The sequence below is a fragment of the Hydra viridissima genome, unplaced genomic scaffold (genome assembly GCF_058129835.1).
Source record: "Hydra viridissima isolate aposymbiotic clone 2 unplaced genomic scaffold, HvirCarnegie_v1 scaffold_9, whole genome shotgun sequence".
Lineage (NCBI taxonomy): Eukaryota > Metazoa > Cnidaria > Hydrozoa > Anthoathecata > Hydridae > Hydra > Hydra viridissima.
Genome location: NW_028324308.1, coordinates 8668788 through 8691777, shown reverse-complemented (window position 1 = coordinate 8691777; position 22990 = coordinate 8668788). Strand labels below are relative to the sequence as shown.

Sequence of the window (22990 nt, the reverse complement as noted above, 5' to 3'; positions counted from 1 at the left end):
TGTTCATTACCTTCAATAAAAGAAAATTCACCAACAACAAAGAAAAAAGCGAAAACTTATGCTACTTGTCACAATTTTGATCCTAAAATATAAATCAGTGGTGGATCTAGTAGTTTAGCTCTAGGGGGTGACAGTATACTTTGGACCCAACTGGCTAAGTCACAATAAAGATTATGGGCCCTAGTAAAAGTTCATAAAAGTCCACCAAAATAAAAGATTAACTATACAGTTTATTTTCATTTTAAAATACGCATTATATTATGTAACTTGGACCAGGCTGCTGTGTTAGTGGGGAAATGTATTACAAAAACGATTCTGTTATTTATATAGTGATAAAAAATAACAAACTGGTATCTCCCCACCCGTACTTTCTCTGCTTCTATTAAAATGAGTTTTTAGAATTTTTTTCAGAAGTTAAAGGTTTCTTTCATTTCTAATATCATCGCACAACAAAGTTTTGCTTCTTTTTGTTGGGTGTTTTTTTATAGGTTTTTGGGTCTGATCACGAATATCACATCAAAATTTACGTACCATATAAGAGAAATCTTCAGTTTTATCATAATTTTTTCTTAAATTTTTATCCAAACATCTCACTCCAATAAGTGACTCATTAGTAACAGTTTGTGCATATCCAGGCATGAATAATCAGAGTAGGTTGAAAGCTTTTTTGTATGACAAATTGGGGATACCTGGGCAAGTCAGAACGAACTTGGCGCTTTGTCAGCAAGTTAAAAAGGTGGCTTTCATAAACCGATCCTGCACATTTGGTTAATACAGAAAGCTAGTGTGTAAATGTGCATCATTCTAGTAAAGTACAGTGTCTGTATCAATATAACAGTAAGTAGATTTAATGCTATAGCCGTTTTGCTGTCTGGCAATGTCTTGTCAAAGTCGTAACAGCTGCGATATCTATGGCGAATATACACTTGCGTCTTAGAGATGTTTTATAAAGGCGCTCCTGTGAAGAAAGCTTATTACCTGTATTTCGGCTGCAAATTTGGTGACTAAGACAAGGAATGGGCGCCTCACATTTGCTGCACAACATGTGCTGACAATCTAAGAGCTTGGCTTAGAGGTACTCATAAGAGTGTGCCGTTTGCTGTTCCGATGATCTTGCAAGAACAAACATGTGACGGACTGTTATTTTTGTTAAACTAATGTATTTGATTTCTCTGTCAAAAACAAGAAGTCAATTGAATATCCTAATCTGCCTTCAGCAATGAGACCTGTGCCACATGACGACTTCCTATTCCGAAACCACCCGAGGATTGGACCTTGGACGAACCAGATGAAGAAACTCCAGAGAAGGGCACTGACAGTGACATTGACCGAGATTTTGAATCTTGCTCATCAGGTGATCCACATCTGATAGCACAGTCAGAATTAAACGATTTGGTCAGAGATTTGGGTCTGTCAAAAGCAAAAGCCGAGTTGCTGGGTTCCAGATTGCAGGAATAGTGTCTGCTGTCACAGGTACGAAAATTTCTATGTTTAAAGCCAACATCATGGTATCACCAAATTTTTTGCAGAAGTCGACAGTATCTGTTTCTGCTGTAACATAGAAGGATTGTTCTCAGTCTTGGGTCGTGATCACAATCCTGTAGAGTAGTGTCTCTTCATTGATTCATCAATGCTAAGCCTGAAAACTAGACAATGGCAGCGTTTATCCGTTAGTATCTGTTGGCTACGCAGCACACATGAAGAACTGTTTGAAGAACTGTTGGCCAGGAAAAATTTTCCTGGAAAGCCTTAAAAGAAGTTGTTGACAATATTCTGGGCAATAAAAGAGCGCCAAACTACGTTGAAGTCATCGACAAACTTCTCCGTGCATATTAGAAAATAAAGTGCAACATGCAACTCAAAATTCATTTCCTTCACTTACACTTGTACTTCTTCCCCGTGAATCTCGGTGCTGTCAATGAAGAACACGGTGAGCGGTTTCACCAGGACATTATTACAATGAATAAACGATACCAGGGCAACTGGAATCCATCAATGCTTGCTAATTATTGTTGGACACTGCAACGCGATGTACCAGAAGTTAAATACAAAAGAAAATCAGGAGCAAAACATTTTTAATTCTGTTGAACGTAATGGCGGATCATCAACGCGATTAAATTGGGAAACATACACTGTCCTCCAAAACATTAGCAACTAAATAAAATAAAAACATTTTCTACTTTGATTACTTATTACAGCAATTTTGTTTTTTTAATTACGCTTTAAATGAAAAAAATGGTTAATGTTACATATAAGAAAAAAGATTTTAACATAACAAGACAACTTGAAAAAAAATAAACGTGAATTTTTGTTTGTATTGGTATTTTAACGCAAAAACGTGGTCCTCCAAAACATTAGCAACTTTTTTAAAACTACCCTAAAAAATGTTAATATCAATAGTTAATGGCATATCCTTTATTTTTTAGGATCAAGGAACAACTTCTCGGCGTAGACTCTACGAGTTTATTAATTTTTTCTTGTGTAATCTCATTCCACGTGGTTTCAATAGCTTTATATAGCTCATCGGCGTTTTTGAAGGGTCCTTTGTGTTTTAGGGAGAGTTCAACTTGGTACCATAAATTTTCAATCGGGTTGAGATCAGGTGATTGAGCTGGCCATTTCATTACTGTAATTTGATTTGTTTTAAACCATTCTTTAACGAGTTTAGAGGTGTGTTTGGGGTCGTTGTCTTGTTGAAATGTCCATAAAAGAGGCATATTATTATCAGTATGAGGAACCACTTTTTCCTTGAGAATATCACGATAAACATACTGATCCATAATGCCATTTATTCGGTAAATAGGTCCAACTCCACTAAAACCAGAAAAACAACCCTAAACCATTGCACTTTTTCCACCACCGTGCTTGATTGTTCCTCTTGTGTATTTAGGGTCTAAGCGTTTACCTTTAGGTCTACGTACCTTTAAATTTCCATCAGGACCTTTCAAATTGTACTTTGATTCATCGCTCCAGAGTACTCTATTCCAATCATTTATAGTCCAGTCTCTATGAGAATTTGCAAACTCAATTCTAGCTTTTCTATTCTTCTGAGAAATGAAAGGTTTTTTTGCTGCTCTAAAGCTCAAAAGTCCTGAAAGTTGTAACCGTCTACAAACTGTATTTTGAGACACGGAAAGTTTCAGTTTTTTAATAGTATCATTAGCGCTGTCAAAAGGATTTTTTTTAACATGACGAATAATTTTTCGATCGGTGAAACGACATGTTTTGAGTGGTCTTCCGCCCTTATGTTCTGTTTCTAAAGGACTACCTTCATTAAATCGTTTAATTATTCGACATACAATTGACTTGTTAATGGAGTATTTCGTTGCGATTTCCTTTTGTTTGACTCCTTTCTTGTAATCTTTTACGATACGTTCTCGAAAAGCTAAATTATACTTGTTTCCTGCCATTATAATCCAAAACAGCATACATACGCGATCTTAAATTAATATTGTAATAACTGCAACACTCCGTATTCATCTCTGGACAAAAATTAACAATTAGTTGATTCTCATTGGTTAAGTACTAATAATTACAACACAACAGTTCCCTTGGGCATTATTTTCACACTTGTGCTGCTGATTTTCAGTGAGTTTTTGTGAGTAATTATAAAAAGTTGCTAATGTTTTGGAGAACCACGTTTTTGCGTTAAAATACCAATAAAAACAAAAAAACAAGTTTATTCATTTTCAAGTAGTCTTATTATGTACAAATCTTTTTTCTTATATGTAATATTAAGCTTTTTTTGTATTCAAAGCGTTATTAAAAAAATAAAATTGCTGTAATTAGTATTCAAAATAGAAAAAAAGCATTTTTTTATTTGGTTGCTAATGTTTTGGAGGACAGTGTATGTGTCTATTTCTAAGAGTTCCTAATAAAACGATGATAGAAAACGATGATGCATTAAAACAAAAATTATATTTTTGCATACCTTCTATAGGTAGCTTATAGGTAGCATGTCGCAATCACCTAAAACTTTTTAGGAAGCAAGACTTTTAAAAAATTTGTTGTGCAGTGTATTTTAATATACTTCTTATATACTTCTATAATCTAATAATTTAATGTACTATATATATACTAATAATAATTTAATATACTTCTATAATCCTGTATTTTAACATTTTTTAGTGTTTGGGTTTACATTGTGATGAAAAAAAATTATTTAAAAAAAAAACTCTTGTACTAAGAATAAAAAATGCTGTTTTTTGATTGAGTGTTAAAGAAAGTGTGAGTGCTTTAGCGGTTTTGCTACTGAACTCTTTATTGTTCAAAAAGGCAGTGTAAACCAGGTTATGCGGATGTATTATTGGAGGATCTGACATAAGAAAGAAAAAAATACAAGGAAATGTTCACGCTGATGTTGACCATTAAACTTGATGGTAGAAAAAGGGAAACAAAAACAATTTTGATTTTGTAAAGTATATAAAGTCAAAGTTACTTGTAAAAGAAAAGAAACGACAATCAGAAATGCTAATGTCAACTTTAGGGTGCGTTAGGGTGGGATGGATAAAGAAATAAAAGGTAAAATTGTCAAAAATGTTTTAAAAATAGTATCCTTTTTTCTTAAATGATATTTTAAGTCTGCAAAAGAAGTGTAATACTAAAAGAATAAAAAAATCCGGTCCTTAATAGGGAGGTATCCATATAGAGGTTCCATCTTGTATAATTATTACTTAGATTGATTAAATATTTCTGCCAGTGCAAAAAGTATTCATGATTACGAATCCGCTATATAAAACTCAAACACATAAGCTGTTATGTAAAATAACAAGAAGTAAATGTTTTAATTGAAAATTTTGAAGAACATTTTGTCAGTTAAGTAACAATAAATATTTATTTTAAAGCGTTTTCAACGATCATCATTGCAAGTTTAAAGGTTTTAGAAATTTGTACCAGTAAGTCAGGAAATCAAAGTGGATTTTTTTTTTCTTTTCTATAAATCCTTAACTTTTTAAGTGCTTTTTCTTCTTCAGAAAGTTTCTTTTCGCATCTTGATGGTGCCAATACATCGTCTTCATAGTTAATGTCTTTTTGGCACTCAAGTTCACCGGTACAATAGCAATCAGTGTTACAGAATTGGTTTTCCTTATAAGGAAGAAGAACGCATTTTCCCACGTCTGAACCATCTCTAACGCAACACGTTGTATTTTTGCAATCTTTAGTTGTGAGGCAGCTAAAGATAGATTAAAGATTAAATTCAAAGGTCATAAAATAGAATTAGTGGCAACAAATATATGTAAGCTTCTTGCATGGATTAAACTTACAGTAAAGATATTTCATTGTTATCTTGGTTTCTTGACATAAATCCTTTGGGATCTACTTTCTTCAGTGTTTCCTATTATAGATGATAAAAATTTTAATTTGCCAATCTGTATGTAAAATAAACAAAATATCTTTGAAATCATAAAAGCCAATCTATTATCTTTTTTGATCGAGGGAGATTGAAGATGATAGATTAGGCATAATTCGATCTATCTAATAGTAAACAAACATAAATCAAACCGCAATTGCTATCAAAACCCTATAAAATGCTACGAAAGAATTTGACTACTAAATAAAAACAACAGCTCAATGAATACGATAGTTAATACAGCATTGACTGTATTAATTATTGAGACATTCTAATAAAAAAAAACAAAAACGCTTAGACATTCACGAGAAAAACATGCCCAAACAAAGTATTTCCTAAATTAGAGTAACTTCAGCTATAGTGGACTACGCGCCTAATGTGGACTAGTGGCTTTTTTTAGAAACTGAGATGTGATATCGCTGACTTGTATATTTTGCCAAATCTTGATGTATGTTTTGACGAAATCTCCATGCAAAAATGATTTAGAACAGTCAGAAAGAATTCAGAAAGAAACAAATCAAATGTTAAGAGAGAGAATTCGATAAAAAAGAAACAATCTAAGTTATATAATACAAGTATTTCCAGTTCAAGTTAATCAGACTATACTCTGATCTTAAAAGACACTGATGACGGTTTCATTTTTCCAAATATTTCACCCAATAAGACAAAGTTCGAGTTTCATTATCGAGTATCGAGTATTCATATCGAGTATCGAGTATTCATATCGAGTATCGAGTATTCATATCGAGTATCGAGTATTCATATCGAGTATCGAGTATTCATATCGAGTATCGAGTATTCATATCGAGTATCGAGTGTTCATATCGAGTATCGGGTATTCATATCGAGTTTCATACCATGAAGACACACAACTAAGAACGTGGTCACAATATTTACAATGCTATTTAATTTGGGCTTACGACGCATGCCTTTCTAAAAAGCCACTTTTATTTACAGATCATGTGCTATTTCATAGACTAACATTTTAATATACTATTTTTTTAAATCTCTGTTAAACAATTTAATTTGTACTTTTTGTTAATTTTTTTTATTATAAAAATAATTTTTAAGCCATGAAGGCAATTTTTTATGCTGTTTTATGTTTTGTGAATGTTCACTATTACTGTATGTTGAGAAGAAGTATTTTAGCTTTGTCATTTTTATCTAAAGTTTAAGTAAATAATAATTTATTTCAGTTATTGTTAAATAATTTGTATAATTTAGACAACAGATCTACTAATTAATGGAAATAAATATTTTTTATATTCTAACCTTATTGTGATAATATTATCAAAAAATAAAAATAAATGGCAGTCCATGTTGCCCGAAATTAATCTAACTTGAAGATTGTAAAGATCTTTTTTGATAATCTATTAGTGTTTGAAATCGCCGTAGAAAATCACCCTTTACCTCTTTCTCTTTCCTGATTTGTATTATAGACTTTTCTGTTGAATGATCTGGTATAATGGACAGATTTTTATCAAGAGCGTAGTTGGTATTGTTAAGCATGGCATCGGTAGCATTTTTAGAGAATACAACGGTTGAATCTTCTTCACTGTAATTAAGAGTTTTCCTAAAAAAAATATAAAATTCTTTTGATACAAACTTTTGATCTTATAAGTAAAAAGCAGCAGCAACGTGCATATTTACCTCAGAAAAATTTAGAAGGGTAAATTTTATCAGAGAATAGCGCAACTCATATACAACTCACACGCGACTTACAAAAATTTATAAAAAACTTAAAAACTCACAGCAGCATCTTGTAATCTTATTTTATTTTATTCTTTTGTTGTTGTGTTAAATAAACATTTAGTTGTTTATTTAACTTAGTTTTTATTGAATATATCTTTCTTCATTTTATTTTTATAACAAAAAGATTTTTAACTCAAGAAAAAAGCATATTACAATTTTTTTTGGAAAAGTGATAACACTCAAAGATACCTTATCATATGAGGATCGAGCGTTGGAACTTCTGTAGTTGAAAATTTATTGAATTTATCTCCTCTACCAGGTAAGGAGGAAATTGAAATGAAACTTGAAGCGATTAGAACACCGTACACAATCACATAAACCATTATTTTCTTCGTTCTGAAGTTTAAGAAAGTAAATAAAACATACTTCTAAAACGATATGCTGTACCTACAAAATTTTATTTTAACATTTAATAAGTATAAACGCTCTCTCAAAAAAGTTTTATCCTGTTGTTTTAATAAACACGGAGGTGGCTAAAAAGATTTTCTACAAACAAGTGACGTAAGCTGACATTGGCGATTTATGTAATAGAATCTGAGTATGTTTGTTTGTGTTATATGTGTGTATGTACATACATATAACACAAACATACATACATACATACATACATACATACATACATACATACATACATACATACATACATACATACATACATACATACATACATACATACATACATACATACATACATACATACATACATACATACATACATACATACATACATACATACATACATACATACATACATACATACATACATACATACATACATACATACATACATACATACATACATACATACATACATACATACATACATACATACATACATACATACATACATACATACATACATACATACATACATACATACATACATACATACATACATACATACATACATACATACATACATACATACATACATACATACATACATACATACATACATACATACATACATACATACATACATGCATACATGCATACATGCATACATATATATATATGTATGTATGTATGTATGTATGTATGTATGTATATAGTTTTAATATTACCACCTTCTTTGTTCGGGTGTGCTAAAAAGTTTATTGAGCAATTATATGGCTGTTGAATATCATATCCGGCGGCAATTAAAATTAACAAATGAGGAAATGTCTGCAATACCAATTAAATGAAAGGAGATGCGCCATATCCTTATATGAGTAAGCCGGAATTGCCACCTATAAGGACAACAACTTTTTAAACAAAAAACAGAAAATGATGAGCAAGTAGACACATGAATTGACAGTGAGGATTGAATCATTAAAAAATCATTACTGAATGTAACTGAATTTGCTTAAAAATGACTAAAAGGCTTTTTCTCTTTTCTTTAGTATTTTATTTCTTTCAATATGTGCACACACACGCATATATATATATATATATATATATATATATATATATATATATATATATATATATATATATATATATATATATATATATATATATATATATATATATATATATGTATATATAAAACGAAGAAACAACAACTATGTATGGTACTTAAAGTTTCATGCCTAGCGGCAATCATTAGCCATGAAATACCTGATAGGTTTGCTACATCACTTTGATGTTTTGATGGGTGGAGTGAATGCTGGTGAACTTTTGAGTTGCTGGTGAACTTTTTGAAAAACACGCTGAAAGCACATCTTTTAACATGTTTTTATCATGGTATTTCATGGCTAATGATTGCCGCTAGGCATGAAACTTTAAGTACCATACATAGTTGTTGTTTCTTCGTTTTATATATACATATATATATATATATATATTGCTCTATTTATACAAAATATTGAGCACTCTTATACGAACAAGAGATATTGTATTTGAAAATAATACAACTTGAAATAGCTATATATATATATATATATATATATATATATATATATATATATATATATATATATATATATATATATATATATATATATTCATATCCTAATAAAAACATGTGACATCTATTTAGCGAAAAGTTTTTCTACCGGATATGACGCTCCAAACAGTACAATTAGTCTGAATTTCTTTGAAAGATTTCAGTTGTTTTTTTTGGACAAGTATTGAAAAGTATTATCAAGGCAAAATCCTGTTATCTAAATTAACAAACATAGAAATGAGTTTTAAACATGCGTTTATTTAATTTTCATTAATTTAAATAAACCTATTAAAATATAATTAAGAAAAAAGTGAGTAAAAGAAAGAAAAGATCAGGTAAGAAAAAGAGAAAATAAAAAGTAAATAAAACAAAAAGACTTTTCTATCAAAAAAACTTTAGTGAAATCTCAAACTAAACCTGAAAAAAGATAAATATTGAAAGTCGAAAAAAAAAGCTCATAATTACTTTCTTTCTTCAGTAACTCACATTCTTCAGTAACTCATATTTCTTCTTCTTGTATACTTTTCAGCTTATTATCCTTTTTTTGATAATAGTAGTTAAACAACTTTGCCGCCTTGACGCTGTAAAAATCACTCAGCAATCAAAATATGTGACAAGTGGATCCCACATAAAGTATCATCAAAAGTATCATCATTTGAAAAACATATGTAAAGATCAAAGCATTACATACTGGGTACTAATCTGTGGTATACTTTTCTCTAACACTTCTAATATTGAATTATCTACCCACCAACAAGAAAGTCACTGAAATTTAACCTGGTAAATAATCTGAGATAGTTCAAACTTTTATAATTTTTTATAGGAACCTTAATGGGTATTTTATACTTCTATCGTAAGCATCAAGATGTTTCTAGATTGTAGATATATCAATGACAAGTTCAAATTCTATAGGTTATCTTCATACAAACAAATCTTCACTAAGTTCTGGTATTTAATTTTTAGATTTTTAAAAGATAATAACGAGTAACATCAACCCTGTATATCTCTAAAGATAAATTGAATCTTCTAAGTTTAATTAAAATATTTGCGTTTAAAATTTGCTTTTGGTGTAACTGATTTTTATTTATAATACCTAAAATGTTTATAGCAAATTAAAGCGTGTCGTGCTCATTTTCTTTCCAATCAAATTCACATTTGCTTTGATAGTTCAACAGAAAACGTTTATGGGCTTACTGTAACAAACATTACAGATTAAAATTTTTTGAAAAAATTACAAATTGCTTCTGATAAGCGACAAACGTTCTTCGCATCTAAATATATATATCATTGCATTGTGTAAAGAGCATATTCGTTTTGTATTTTTGCTACCAAACAGCACACACTTTGCAGAAACATGAGAAGTTTGTTTCTTTTGACCATTAAAAATGAAGAAGAAACTAATTTTTATTAGTTGGAAGGAGTAAAAAAAAAGACATACAACATTACCAAAGGATGCAAAACTTGTAAAACTGTTGTGTGAAGAAATTGTTCTTTATGAAAGTTCTTGTCTTACATCAGGTTTCAAAGGAACTTTAGAATCCTTTGAATCGGAATCATGTCCTAAAAAGATTTTCATATTTCTTTAATGACAATGATACTGCAAAACAAATAATAAATGAAGTTGTTCTAGACATTCTTCACGGTAATCGTTATCTGGAAAAAACTGGGGAACCTAAGAGGAAAGTAATGTTTTACCAGGAAAATCGGTAACAAGCGAAATTTTTTGGAAATTCCTTGGCAATTGCATCACTTGAAATAGTACGACAAAAAAGTAATTCAAGTTGTCACGCTGTGATCTAAAATTAGTTTATAATGTTATTAGAATATTTTTTCATAACTTTTAGTCAATTTAACGTTTTCAAGGTTCATCTACACGTTATTTTTTGTTTCTGCATTTTCTGTATCATGTTAAGTGATTGCATTTTGTTTGTAACTTACAATTTGTAATAACCTGTAGTTTGTAACATTTTTATTAACACGAACTTTTACAGTTCCCTAGTATATTGAAACGCCATGAACTTTGATGAAAAAAATTTATAGCTTTTATTAATTTGTATTTAAACAGATTTTTTTTAAAAAAATTCTTTTTTTACTTTACTTTTTACTGGGTATACTAAAACTAAAAAAAAAACTTCATACGTTTATTTCATAAAAAAAACGAAAGACAACAGTAAGAGCATAGCTTTAAAAGTACCTGTTAAAAATAGACATATTATGGTCTGTATTTAAAGTGGCCTCCTTTAGTTTCGTAACATGTTCTGACGCGTTTAGGTATAGATTCAACGTATTTTATGTATAACTCGTTTTGAATGTCTAAACAAATTTTTTCAAGCTTCTCCTGGAGATCCTTAACTGTCCATCCATGATAAAATATTTTCAATAGGTTTGAGATTAGGTGATCTTACACACCATTGTATGACTGTTAGATTGTTCTCAGTGAACTAGTGAGATATTAATTTTGCAGTATGAACAGCTGTTCAGTCTTTTTGAAATTTTCAGGTTGGGCTATATTCATAGAAAAGGCTCGCAGTGTTTTTTTTATTAATGATTTAGTTGATTCAACCCGTGTAAATGTTGCATGATGGGAAAAACACCGTCCAGTATTCTACAGACCAATTCTGTAGAATACTGGACGATTCTCTACAGCACTTACATCGCCTTGATCCTTTTGTCATTAGTAAAAGTAAATCTCTAAGTGCTATATAAAATCCTACTTTTAACTCTCAGTGCATTCACTAACACCTAAGAATTTCTAATTGAACAACTCGGCTTAACTAGTATTATTCAGCCTAAGGTTAACTTTTTTCTGATTATAAATTTAGTTGATGACTCGGTAGCTCAACTTTCGGGGCTTGCCAGGCTTTGGTGAATCATTTACAGTGTTTGCAGTCTCATACTGTTGCTAATTAAACAAGTTTTGCTAATCATCAAAAAAAAAAAAAAAAAATCAATACCATGATCCTTTATATTTTACTTCAAAAATACTATTCAATATTTTATGAATACATGCGTTGGTTTAAATATAATAGGGTAACTGCATATTAATGTGTTCAGCATTTCTTGTTTTCAATCCAAGGTTTGAACTGGCGTTTTTCCACCATGTTATGTGTACAGCTTGTCAGTTGGAGACCTGAAACGCCTAAGTGCTGTGTTTTCCCGTACTGAGTTCTTTAGCAGTTTTCTTTTGGATCCTTTAGTAACAATATCTATGCAAGTAAAATTTTGCGGTGTAAGACTGAATCTCGTTTCAGTTTGGAATCGATGAGCCATTTAGCGAACAATATTGAAAACATGTTTAACATATATTTTGATCAAGCCTTTGAAGTTTTTTTATTCAAGTTTTTAAAGACCTTATTTTATCAAAATTAAGTATTTCTTAGCATTATGTTTCTAAGTGTTTATTACGATCATGTTGAACGAGCCGTTCGTTAAAAAGCTAGGAAACTTATTTTTGGAGAAAATGAATTAAAATAAAAGCAAAAAAATCCACAAGTTCTTTTGCTTCAACTTCTTAAAAATTAATGTAAAAGAAAAAAAAGTCTATTCACGCAGTTTATGATACCAAAACTTCATGGTGTAAAATAAAAAAGGTAGTGTTTCTACATGAACATAAAAATAAGTTGAAAAAACTCCGGCGCGCTGGAAATACAAAAATCAATTTGAAAAAAGTGAAAATCGGGCACTATACATATTAAATTAGGAATCATAAGTGAAGTCGTCTGTTAAATATAAAAAAGTTCATATTCTGAAGTTCCTAAAAGAAGCATTTTTAATTTACTTAGGAGCATTCTGTCTTTGCTTAAGATTTTTAAATAGTTCGGCCTGGAGGTTATTTTGCTTCTTTGCGTCATCCAAGCTATTCACGCTTCTAAATTAAACAGATGAGGTAAACAAGCTATTAAGTATTTTAAAAAATTCATATATATATATATTATATATATATAAATAAAAAGACATCGCACCTTAAACCATTTACTATATCTTTTGTTTTGCCGAAGTATATTTCATTCAATGTATTTCTAATTTTGTTTTCCATATCCTAGATGAAGATTTTTTGTGAGTAGTAATTTTCAACGTTAAAGCAACTAAAATTAGTCTTAATGAAAAGCATGAAATAAAATTAATACCTCTATCATCTTTCCAATGTTGACGATATGAGGACTAATGTCACTCACGCCACTTTCTGTCTCCGCCTAAAGTTAAAATGCTATTAACAGAGAAAAGTTCTGGGCAGATAAAACATTTCCGTAAAAATCAAAAAACCTTTTACGTTGATGTAATACTAAAATGAAAACATTTAGAAGTTTTTTTGAGATTTGATTGTAATGCAAATCATAAATTTAAACCATTAAGCTGAAATCTTTTTCTTTGTTCTCAGTATGCTTATAGTTTACTTAAAAATAAAATTTTCAATTAAAACATTTAAATATATCTTAAGCTTTTAAATAATTTTAAGTGAGGCTACATATGAAATAAGTGTTTTTGTAGTATTATTGTTGTATATCACATAACAGGGCTTTTTCTATTATGAGATGAGACTTTAGTAGAATATAAATTACTCAAAAGAATGTTTTAACTATTACCTGACGAGTTAAGCTTCCCCCAAGGTTCATCATTCCTGATGAATCTTTCTGAGTCTAAAATTACAAAAACATTGTAAAACAACACTAGAGGGATAGATATAGGGAGCGAAAACCCGACCCTAATACCCGAGGATACCCGTAGACGGGCAATTTTAATAACTTTAGTTACCCGATACGCTAACCTTCGGGTAAGGTATTACCCGATTTATTTATCCGAGAACCGGGTTATAAAATTACCCGATCATCGAACCGAAATTTTCGCGCGATCGGGTATTTTCGTTAATTTTTTTTTTTTATTATTGCGCTTTTTTTAATTTAGCTTTATTTCAATTCTTTTAATATCACTTTTGTTTCTATTTACAGTTCCACCTACTCTATGTAAGTATTAAATTTTAACTAATTAATATTAACACTTATATGGAGAAGGTGGAACTAATACTCAATTTTCAACAGTCTCTTTTTTTTTTAACTTTGTGCTATTACTTTTTAAATATAATTTTTTTTTTTTTTTTTTTTAATTTATTTACTTTTTTTATTTATTACACTACCCGCTTTTGTTACCCGATCATCGAAACTACTCGCTAGTCGGGAAATAAAATCGGATATCTCGTGCAATGGTTTAACTTATACATTTTTAACATATACAAAAATTTATATATATATTTAATAGAAATTTATATGGCAACCACTAGATCTTCTGCTGTGGTGTGGCTTGTTGGTAAGCTACACAAACTCTGTCGACTGCCAGACTTCCTTCAAGAGGGGATGTTCTTCGGAGGTTGCTCTTCCATCATATAGAAGAGAAACAAGAAGTGAAAAAAAGTATTCGGGCAACAATTGAAGCAGTTCTTGTTATATGGGAGAGAGGAAGAATTCCAACTCAAAGAATTGACAATGCAGAAAGAAAGTTAAAAAAACTTTATGACAAATATCTGTTGCTGAAAAAACACCGACGATCAAAATTGGACAGCTGTCAAATGAAAGAAAGACTTTTCCATGCTGACCTTGAAGAACTTTTTGATATATCAACCAAAAATGCATCAGAAGTTATGAAAAACGATGAAGATAAAGCATTTTTACATAAGCAGCAAGAAGATCAACTAAGTTGTAGCATGGCAGGAATTGATCAGAATTTAACAGCTTGGGAGGCATGGAAATGAGTCCGAGAAATTAAAATGGAATTGAGGCGTCAAAGCAGTAAAGCGGAATTGATGGAAAAAACAGAACTCATTTCTTCTTCATCAGCAGTTGACATTGTGAGTGAAAATAGCTCAAGTTCCTCGGATGATGATGAATATCAGACTCCTTCCGCTTCCAGCACACTGAGCACAAGTGGTTCAACGAAAAAGAAGATGAAATTTCTAACAAATGTTGTATTGTCTCTTGATCGTGTTAATATTTCTGATCGCCGTGAACTCTTCGTGGTTGAAACAGTTGCTCAGGCTCTTGGTCACTCTCTAAAAGATTTATTATTGTCGTACAGCACAATCCGCAGCTGACAAGGTTTATTTCTCTCCTAATGATCCACTTCTTCTGCATTGGGATGGAAAGCTCTTACCTGATATCACTGGTGGTCAAAAAAAAGTGGATAGAATTGCCATTCTTGTGACTGGTGGTGGGGTGGAAAAATTGCTGGGCGTTGCAAAGATTGATCGAGGTACAGGTGAGCAGCAGGCTGATGCTTGCATTAAGGCTCTTAAAGATTGGAAATTGGAAGAATTTGTTCAGGGACTGGTTTTTGACACTACTTCATCCAACACTGGGTTTAACATTGGTGCCTGCACAATAATAGAGCAGAATCTTGACCGTAATCTTATATGGATAGCATGCAGACACCATGTCTTTGAAGTCATGCTTTCCACCATTTTCATGACTGCATTTGGAAGCAGTGGTGGACCTGAAGTTGGAGTTTTTAACCGTTTCCAGAAGGGATGGCCAGCAATCAACAAGGGGGTGTTCACTATAGGGAATGAATAATTGTATAACTGTGATTTTTTTCTCAAACTCCGTGAAGAAATGGTAATGTATTATAGTGAAGCAATTAAAGGTCAACAACCCAGGGATGATTACTTAGAACTCTTGAATTTGTGCCTTATTTTTCTTGGAGGATCAACTGCAACATTGGAGTGGAATGTAAAGTTTTGGGCACCAAGTGCAACACACAATTGGATGGCAAAAGCTATATATTGTATGAAGATATATTTGTTTCAGGATCAATTAGTTATTACTGCAAAGGATAAGAAAGGAATAACAGACATAAGTCTTTTTTATTTATATACAGACAGTTTTGGAATGAAGCTCCGTTAGCTGAACGAGCACCATTCAATGATGCCAAGCTTCTTCAATGAATTCAAGAATATCCAAATTGTACAATTGCAATTAATGCAGCAAAAGCTTTTCATTGCCATCTGTGGTATTTTTCTGAACATCTAATAGGATTGGCTTTCTTTGATTCCTGTGTCGACAACAACAACAAGAGAGACATGGCAAACAACCTGAAACATCAAAAGACTTGATACTGCCACATTCAATTGTCACAGTACATTGTCTTCCTTTGTTACACAACACACCACAGAACTTTTCGATCTAATTTTGAGGAATGGCAAAGAAAAAGCTGAATTATTTTTAATGAAAGAATCTTCAGAGTGGGAAATGGATTCAACATATCTTGAAATGAAGCACAAGGTTCGTCAAATGAAGGTCATCAACAATTGCGCGGAACAAAGCATAGCGTTTATAACATCCTTCAACAAAAGCATTACGAAAGATGAAAATCAAAAGCAGTTTCTTCTTCAATTGGTTGATCTTCACCGGAAGGAATTTCCAGTTACATCAAAGTCTACCCTGATGAAGATGTCTGTTAGATGATGAAAATGATTGATCTTTTATTGCCTAGTGTAATTACATAGTAGTACAGTACTATATTATTGTTCGTTTAACATTAAACATCCACAATCCACCACATAATAATAAGTAATTGATAATAAATAATTAAAAAAATAATTTTTTTTTTTACTTTTTTAACCTCATTCTAAAATGTGACAAAACATGGCAACCCCTAAATATCATCCAATTTGATTCAAATTTTGGAAAAAATTTACTATTGTCATATAGAATAAGGGCAAGCTTGAGGACAACTAAAGTTTTGAACCTAAAAATTTTGCATCACACTAATGTACATATATACATACATATGTGTGTGTTTGTGTTTGTAAAGAAGATCCTTATAATAAAGATCTTTATAAAAGTTTATTCAACAATATATGAATAGAATAAAATTACAAAGAGTTTTTTACAATTTAAAATGAAGACAGAAACTTTCAAAAACTGAAAGACAGAGTAGGGGTAAAGTTAATGAAAATGAAATTTCAAACAGTTTATTGTGTATCTAAGGAAATAAATTTAATGACACTGAAAAGATATGTTAGGAAATGCCAATCAAACCCAAATACAGTCTGCAAGCCTAACTTTGTTACATTCTCTCAGTCCCCCATTTTTTATTTTTCCTTATTAACTCAACCCCTCCATTTTTTATTTTTCCAAGAGTTCATTTTAAAGGAAGCATGATAAATGGTGGACCATTTGGATGCAAATTCTTCTGGCTTGATGAATGTTGCAGCATTTCTAGAATGGATGAAACATTTTATTCAAGATGTGAAATATTCCCCAGCTAATCCAGTGCTTTTACTTCTTGACAAGTTTAGATTTAGCAAAAAAAAACAAACAATATTGTCCTTTCCACCACATTGGAGTCAAGTGATAGTGATACATTAGAATCACAACATTTAAATGAATTATTTTGTAGATCTACTCAAGGATATTGTAAAGAAGTAATTTTGTACTTTAACAATTGAAGAAGTGTTGAGCCTCAGTATATATATATATATATATATATATATATATATATATATATATATATATATATATATATATATATATATATATATATATATATATATATATATATATATATATATATATATATATATATATATATGTATGTATGTATGTATGTATATATGTATATATATGTATATATATATGGATGAAATTTTAGATTTAAAATGGCCAGGCCACTTTTAATTTTGCAAATGCTGAAATTTGAACTCCTTCAGTGCAAATATTCATATTTCAATTTTTTTTGCTATTTGTAATTCAATTTAATAAATGAATTGAGTTGAATTGTTTTGGGTATTTTTACTTCTTCAGGTATTTCTACGGATATTCTAAGAGTATCAAGTATTGGGTATTAAAAGCAATCAGATATTACTTGATTTTTAAAAAAATGGGTATTTTATAACTTTCGTGTAAGTACCTGATATATTAAATTCCGGTAATACTCAAAATAACTACCAGGATCTGAGTTCGGGTCTCAGATCCCTAGATAGAGAGCAATACTAACAATAAAGGGATGATACCACCTTGACCAAATTATTACCATTTATATATACCATTTATTTCTCAATCCTTAATTAGGATAAAATAATTTATTTCTTACTTAGAGTAAGTTTAAGATCTTAAGTAATACTTAACTTTTAGCTTAAAAATCTGACTAAAGTCTTGAATTGCAGAGAACTATTTTTAGACAATTAAAGCTATATACTCAAACATTTAAGCTATCCATTAAAGCTATATACTCAAACATTTCAAGCATAGGATATATGCTCATAAAAATATTTAAATGGATTTAAAATTATGAATGAAAGTAATAATAAAATGTAAATGTTTTTATTTAAAAAAATAACTTATACAACTTTTGTTTGTATTTTTGCAAATAAAGAATGACTCAAGTAAACGTTGACTGTTTCAAGTTAAAAATTTCATCTTATGGAGAAAAATTGTCATTTACCAATGGCTCAATAATTTTCACTTGGGCTAAGACCTGGACAGTATTTTGCTGAAGTTGTCCTATAACATGTATTTGCACTTCAAGGGCATATTGTCACAGATTGTTTAAAATTGACATTTTGGAATCTGATTGAAATCACATTTGAAATAAGTTTTACCATCTATTAACATGCAACTGACATAGTTCACCAAGATCTTGCAGTTTAGGGTTTAATTTGATGAATGTTATGATCTTAAAGACTAGTTTTCTCAGTTGGTAAGTGATTGCCACTGACCCCAGGTTTGCTATTGGCATTTCAATGTACTGTTCTTTTGTTCAATTTTATGGTTTTTCTTCATATTTTTAATATATTTGTCCAGAATAAGTTTTCTTATCCCAATTTCTTTATGCTGCATCTCAAGAACTGTTAAATCAATCTTTTTAAAACTTATAACACTATATCTTTAAAATGTTTACTAAATGTGGGAAAATACTTAAAAATAAATTGTCTAATTTTTCCTTACATCATTCTCTAGTTTGTAAAAATTTGAAATAGAAGTTTTTTAACAATAAAAGCTTAATGTAATGTAACAATCCAATAATAACAGTGCTAGATAAAAGATTTGAAATTAAAAATATCTAAGTCCCTACCGGATGGGTGTCCATTTGGGAAAGACTTGAAAATATTTATTTGTTTTATCCAGTTATATCTCAAAATTTTTTTTTTCAAAAAAAAAAAAAAAATTAAAACAATGAAGACTGCATTGGTTAAAATATTTACGATGCTTCAAACATTTTAAATTTTCATATGCAAAAAAAATTTTATATACTAAAGAGAATTATGTATTTACAATGAGTTCTTTTCAATCAAGCATAAATATTATTTGCTTATTGTTAAATTAATTATTGCTTATAAAGTTTACCTTGGATTTATCATTTCTAAAACATATGTAAAGTAGATTTAGTGCGTAGATTGTTATTTATAAAAATCCCACAAAGTGAAAGAAGATTTAAAGTTTATTTAAAATTTAGTTTTATATTTGTTTCTAAAAATACCTTCAAATGCAGTTTAAATACTTTGCTATATGCAGTAAAAAAACCCTTGAGCTTTGACATTAAAATACGATTGATTGTGCATAATACATTTTTATTACAAGTTAGAAGCCTTCAAAATTCTTACCTGAAGCCATAACATAGCAGTAGAAGTAAGTTTGTAGTGAGCATTACGTCCACCACTCTTCTCTTGGACTTCAACTACATGAATAGAATCCCAACAACCCCGAATCTTATTTGAGCCATCTCCAGCTATAAAAAATTGTAGATAAATAATGAAATTATTTTTATAAATTGCAACAAAACAAAAGCTTACATCTTAAAATATCAGATATATTCAATTAATACCAATCTCACCTTTTTTAATAAGAATAACTCCAGCAAAGCCACGATCTAAATCCCATAAATACACTGATGAAACACCACCTTCAAAATACCTGTAAAATATTTGAGTTGTAACATTAAAAAAAATTTTACTTTATCTAAAAAAAAAGTTAAGTTTTTGGGCAAGTAAATATTTAATAAACACTTTTTTATTACATTTCTCTGTATTGATCAAATGCACTGTTAGCTTCTATTTCAAGCTGTCTAAGTTTATCTGATGGCACTGCACCATCATCAAGAGGGGGGTCATAACTGTTGCTCCAAGGAGATCGATAAGAATCACCATCACGATTGTAGTCACAAAGTAAGTAGTCTTTTCCAGTTTCTTTGTCTCTAGCAATTTTTAAAGGTTGGTCAATAGATGAAAGAAGGTCTTCACATAAATCAGGAACCTTAAATTAAAAAAACAAATAATAATTTTGATGCTCAAATCCTAATGAAGTTCGATTTTTTAGTCCATGATAAAAATGTTGGCCCAAATTATAATGGTCCAACTTATAACTTTTACCAGTAATTATTTCTATTTTAACAACCCTTTTTATATGGAAGCCTACATTATGTACCGAAATAAGTTGCATACAATACCTAATTTGTAGCAGAAGTATTAAAAGATTGATTCTCTGTACTTTTTTATAAATAAAAATTATAGTATAATAAATTTTCTTTTTTAATTGAATATGTATGAGGAGAAATCAAAAACAATTTATTACAGTGAAGATTTCAGTGGGAAAACCTGCTAAGTTACATATTTAAATTGAGGCCAAAAATATAACAGGTTAGATCTATTTTCCAAAAAAGATATTTACTATTAAAAAAAATATAGTTTTTTAAAAGTGGTTTTGTGAAAAGCTGATGTTCATATAAATGGTGCTAATGTTCTTTCAAATTTTGCTATTATTTCCTAATAAATTTTTTTATTTCTTTTGTAAACTAGACTTGTTTTTACAAAAGAAATAAAAGGCTTGCATAATATTCTGATTTGCTTATCTTTTTCAAAATATACAATCAACAAAATTCCTTTTAACTCTCAAAAAACAGAATGTCAATTGCTTAATCTGCTTCAGAGCTGAGAAACCTGCTTTAATATACTGAAATATTTTACATATCAACAACAATTTTTTATATGGTGCACTTGTTCATCTGAGATACCTATAAGATTAGCACTTTCACATATATTCACACTTGAATCTTCATGTAATTGAAAACATGTAATTTTTCAATGTGTGGTGTTATTATAGTTTTTGGCTTGCTGTGTGGATTATTCTTAATGCTTCAATGCTTCACTCTCTTTAAAAGCTATAGCACATTTAGGAACAGGTAAAAATGAAGAAACAAGTTCATTTAATACTTTTACCATCCTTGCATGGATTTTGGAACCTTCCAAAAGGAAGCAGTTTATCACTGCAAGAAAACTACTTTTATGAATGTTGAAAATATTAAACTCTGCACCACAATATAAGATTTAGATCCAGTAATATGATGTAAAAACTTTATCACTACTTTTTTATAGATAAATTATTTTAAGATTAATGTTCATCATTTAATTGCTGTTATTTCCACTGGAGTATTTAACTTTTTTAAAATACAACCTTTTGCATAAGCAAAATGATTTTTTTTTCTTCTTTTATAAAAATGATATTTTCAACATCTAGACCTTTGCTATAACAGCAATTTCTATAAAATTCTAAGATTCTTTTTACTCAAATAAGAGTTATTGTACTCTAAAAAGAGTTTTATTGAGAGCTTATGTAACAGACAAAAATTGAAACACTCTAATAATTTTTATAATATAATTTGAAAGTTTTAGTCTATTCAAATATTTATTTTGAAGAAACACAAATTTGCAAATTTATGATCGACATCATAAATCAAGCATCTCTAGCAAAAAAAAATATTTGAACTTTGACAAAAGAGCATAATTTGTAAACAATTTTATTTATATTTACGAATTTAATTCATCAAGCAAATTATGCAAAGTATTTACCATAATAACATTAGTAAAATCAGTAACAATAAGCAAAACAATGTTTTTTATTACCAGATCAATCAAATCACTTAGATTGCGCTCAATATGTTGTGGTGGCAGTCTACGCATTAAATCTAATGCACAATCCAGTTGTTTCTCAGTCTAAATTTAAAGTAAAAAACCGTGATCATTATGTTAAATTTATTTTTGGTTGTTTGATATTTTTTAGCAATACAAGAAATACTATTTATTGAATAACTCCAGCAGCTATACTGTTAGAAGAATAATATATGATAACATAATTGTTACAGATATCTAAATTATAATTGAAACTAAAATTGTATGAGATTTACTTATTCATCCTAAAATGTTTTGCCCATATTTTGGTCGTTATTCAATAACATAATTATACAGCAGACCAAATTGCATACAGCACAATATTTATAACCAAAATTTTTCAATTACTGAGCCTATTTTAGATATTATCCAGCATTTTTATTTACTTTTTAACATAAGTGAAAGAAGTAATTTTCTTTGCCAAACTTAAAATATTTATCAAATAGACATTAAGATAACAAATATAGTAGTTATAGTATAGCAAAATAAAAAGGGAGTAGCTATTTTACTTGTATTATTAATTAGACATGAAACAAAGTCATTAGCTATTATATGAACAAAATTGCTAGCAAATTAAACTTCTCAACTATGGTATCTCACTAAAGCTCACAAACCAAATTTTTCAACTAGAATCACTAATCAGAAGTAGATTAAGTTTCGAATATATTTACCAATATTTCGAATATATATACATTGTAATTTGTTTTTTAAAAAAATTTATATTACTAAGTAAGAAATTTATCTTAAAATTATATTTACCATTTTTAGAGAAAAATACTATATTGACTTCAAGTATATAGGACTGGCGTTTTTAATATTAATCTATCAATATGCGACGAGCGCTTGTCAATTTGTCATTATATATGATAAACAGTATGAGATATGTCAGATAGGTTTGACAGCCTTTCCCTCAGAAAAACTAAAGATAGCGTTCGCCCTGTTTGTTGACCCCAATCTTCTCTGACGTAAATAATTAACCAATTGGAAACTTGACCCCTTTTACATTTGTTTAGAGTTAACACTTTGATTA

At 29.7% G+C, this 22990-nt stretch overlaps 2 protein-coding genes across 3 annotated transcripts; both read right to left on the bottom strand.

Moving 5' to 3' along the window:
- Positions 1-4527: 4527 nt before the first annotated feature.
- Positions 4528-7556, bottom strand: LOC149883873 (uncharacterized). 2 transcript variants are annotated; one of them, XM_090098973.1, is made up of 4 exons: positions 7292-7556; positions 6761-6923; positions 5265-5335; positions 4528-5173 (listed from the first exon to the last, which is right to left on the bottom strand). In XM_090098973.1, exons 1-4 carry the CDS (start codon positions 7423-7425, stop codon positions 4909-4911), a joined length of 633 nt encoding a protein of 210 aa, XP_089955099.1. In that variant the 5' UTR covers positions 7426-7556; the 3' UTR covers positions 4528-4908. The 2 variants fall into 2 exon arrangements, with proteins under 2 accessions (XP_089955099.1, XP_089955100.1); XM_090098974.1 differs by lacking the exons at positions 4528-5173; positions 5265-5335 and adding an exon at positions 5710-6222.
- A 4424-nt stretch (positions 7557-11980) lies between these two features.
- Positions 11981-22931, bottom strand: LOC145185510 (F-actin-capping protein subunit beta-like). The gene is made up of 9 exons (XM_090097748.1): positions 22720-22931; positions 21916-22005; positions 20034-20269; positions 19851-19930; positions 19621-19745; positions 13613-13666; positions 13157-13222; positions 12992-13068; positions 11981-12897 (listed from the first exon to the last, which is right to left on the bottom strand). Exons 1-9 carry the CDS (start codon positions 22720-22722, stop codon positions 12804-12806), a joined length of 825 nt encoding a protein of 274 aa, XP_089953874.1. The 5' UTR covers positions 22723-22931; the 3' UTR covers positions 11981-12803.
- Between the last annotated feature and the right edge of the window lie 59 nt (positions 22932-22990).

Bases quoted from the DNA above. Each gene is read 5' to 3' on its own strand.
- LOC149883873 (XM_090098973.1), bottom strand. From the start codon at position 7,425: ATGGTTTATGTGATTGTGTACGGTGTTCTAATCGCTTCAAGTTTCATT. The intron at 6,924-7,291 runs GTATCTTTGAGT...TATTTTTTTTAG, and splicing joins CTCGATCCTCATATGATAAG to GAAAACTCTTAATTACAGTG. The intron at 5,174-5,264 runs GTAAGTTTAATC...ATCTATCTTTAG, and splicing joins AACAATGAAATATCTTTACT to CTGCCTCACAACTAAAGATT.
- LOC145185510 (XM_090097748.1), bottom strand. The intron at 13,223-13,612 runs GTAATAGTTAAA...TTTTAACTTTAG, and splicing joins GGGGAAGCTTAACTCGTCAG to GCGGAGACAGAAAGTGGCGT. The intron at 13,069-13,156 runs GTATTAATTTTA...ATCTTCATCTAG, and splicing joins ACATTGGAAAGATGATAGAG to GATATGGAAAACAAAATTAG.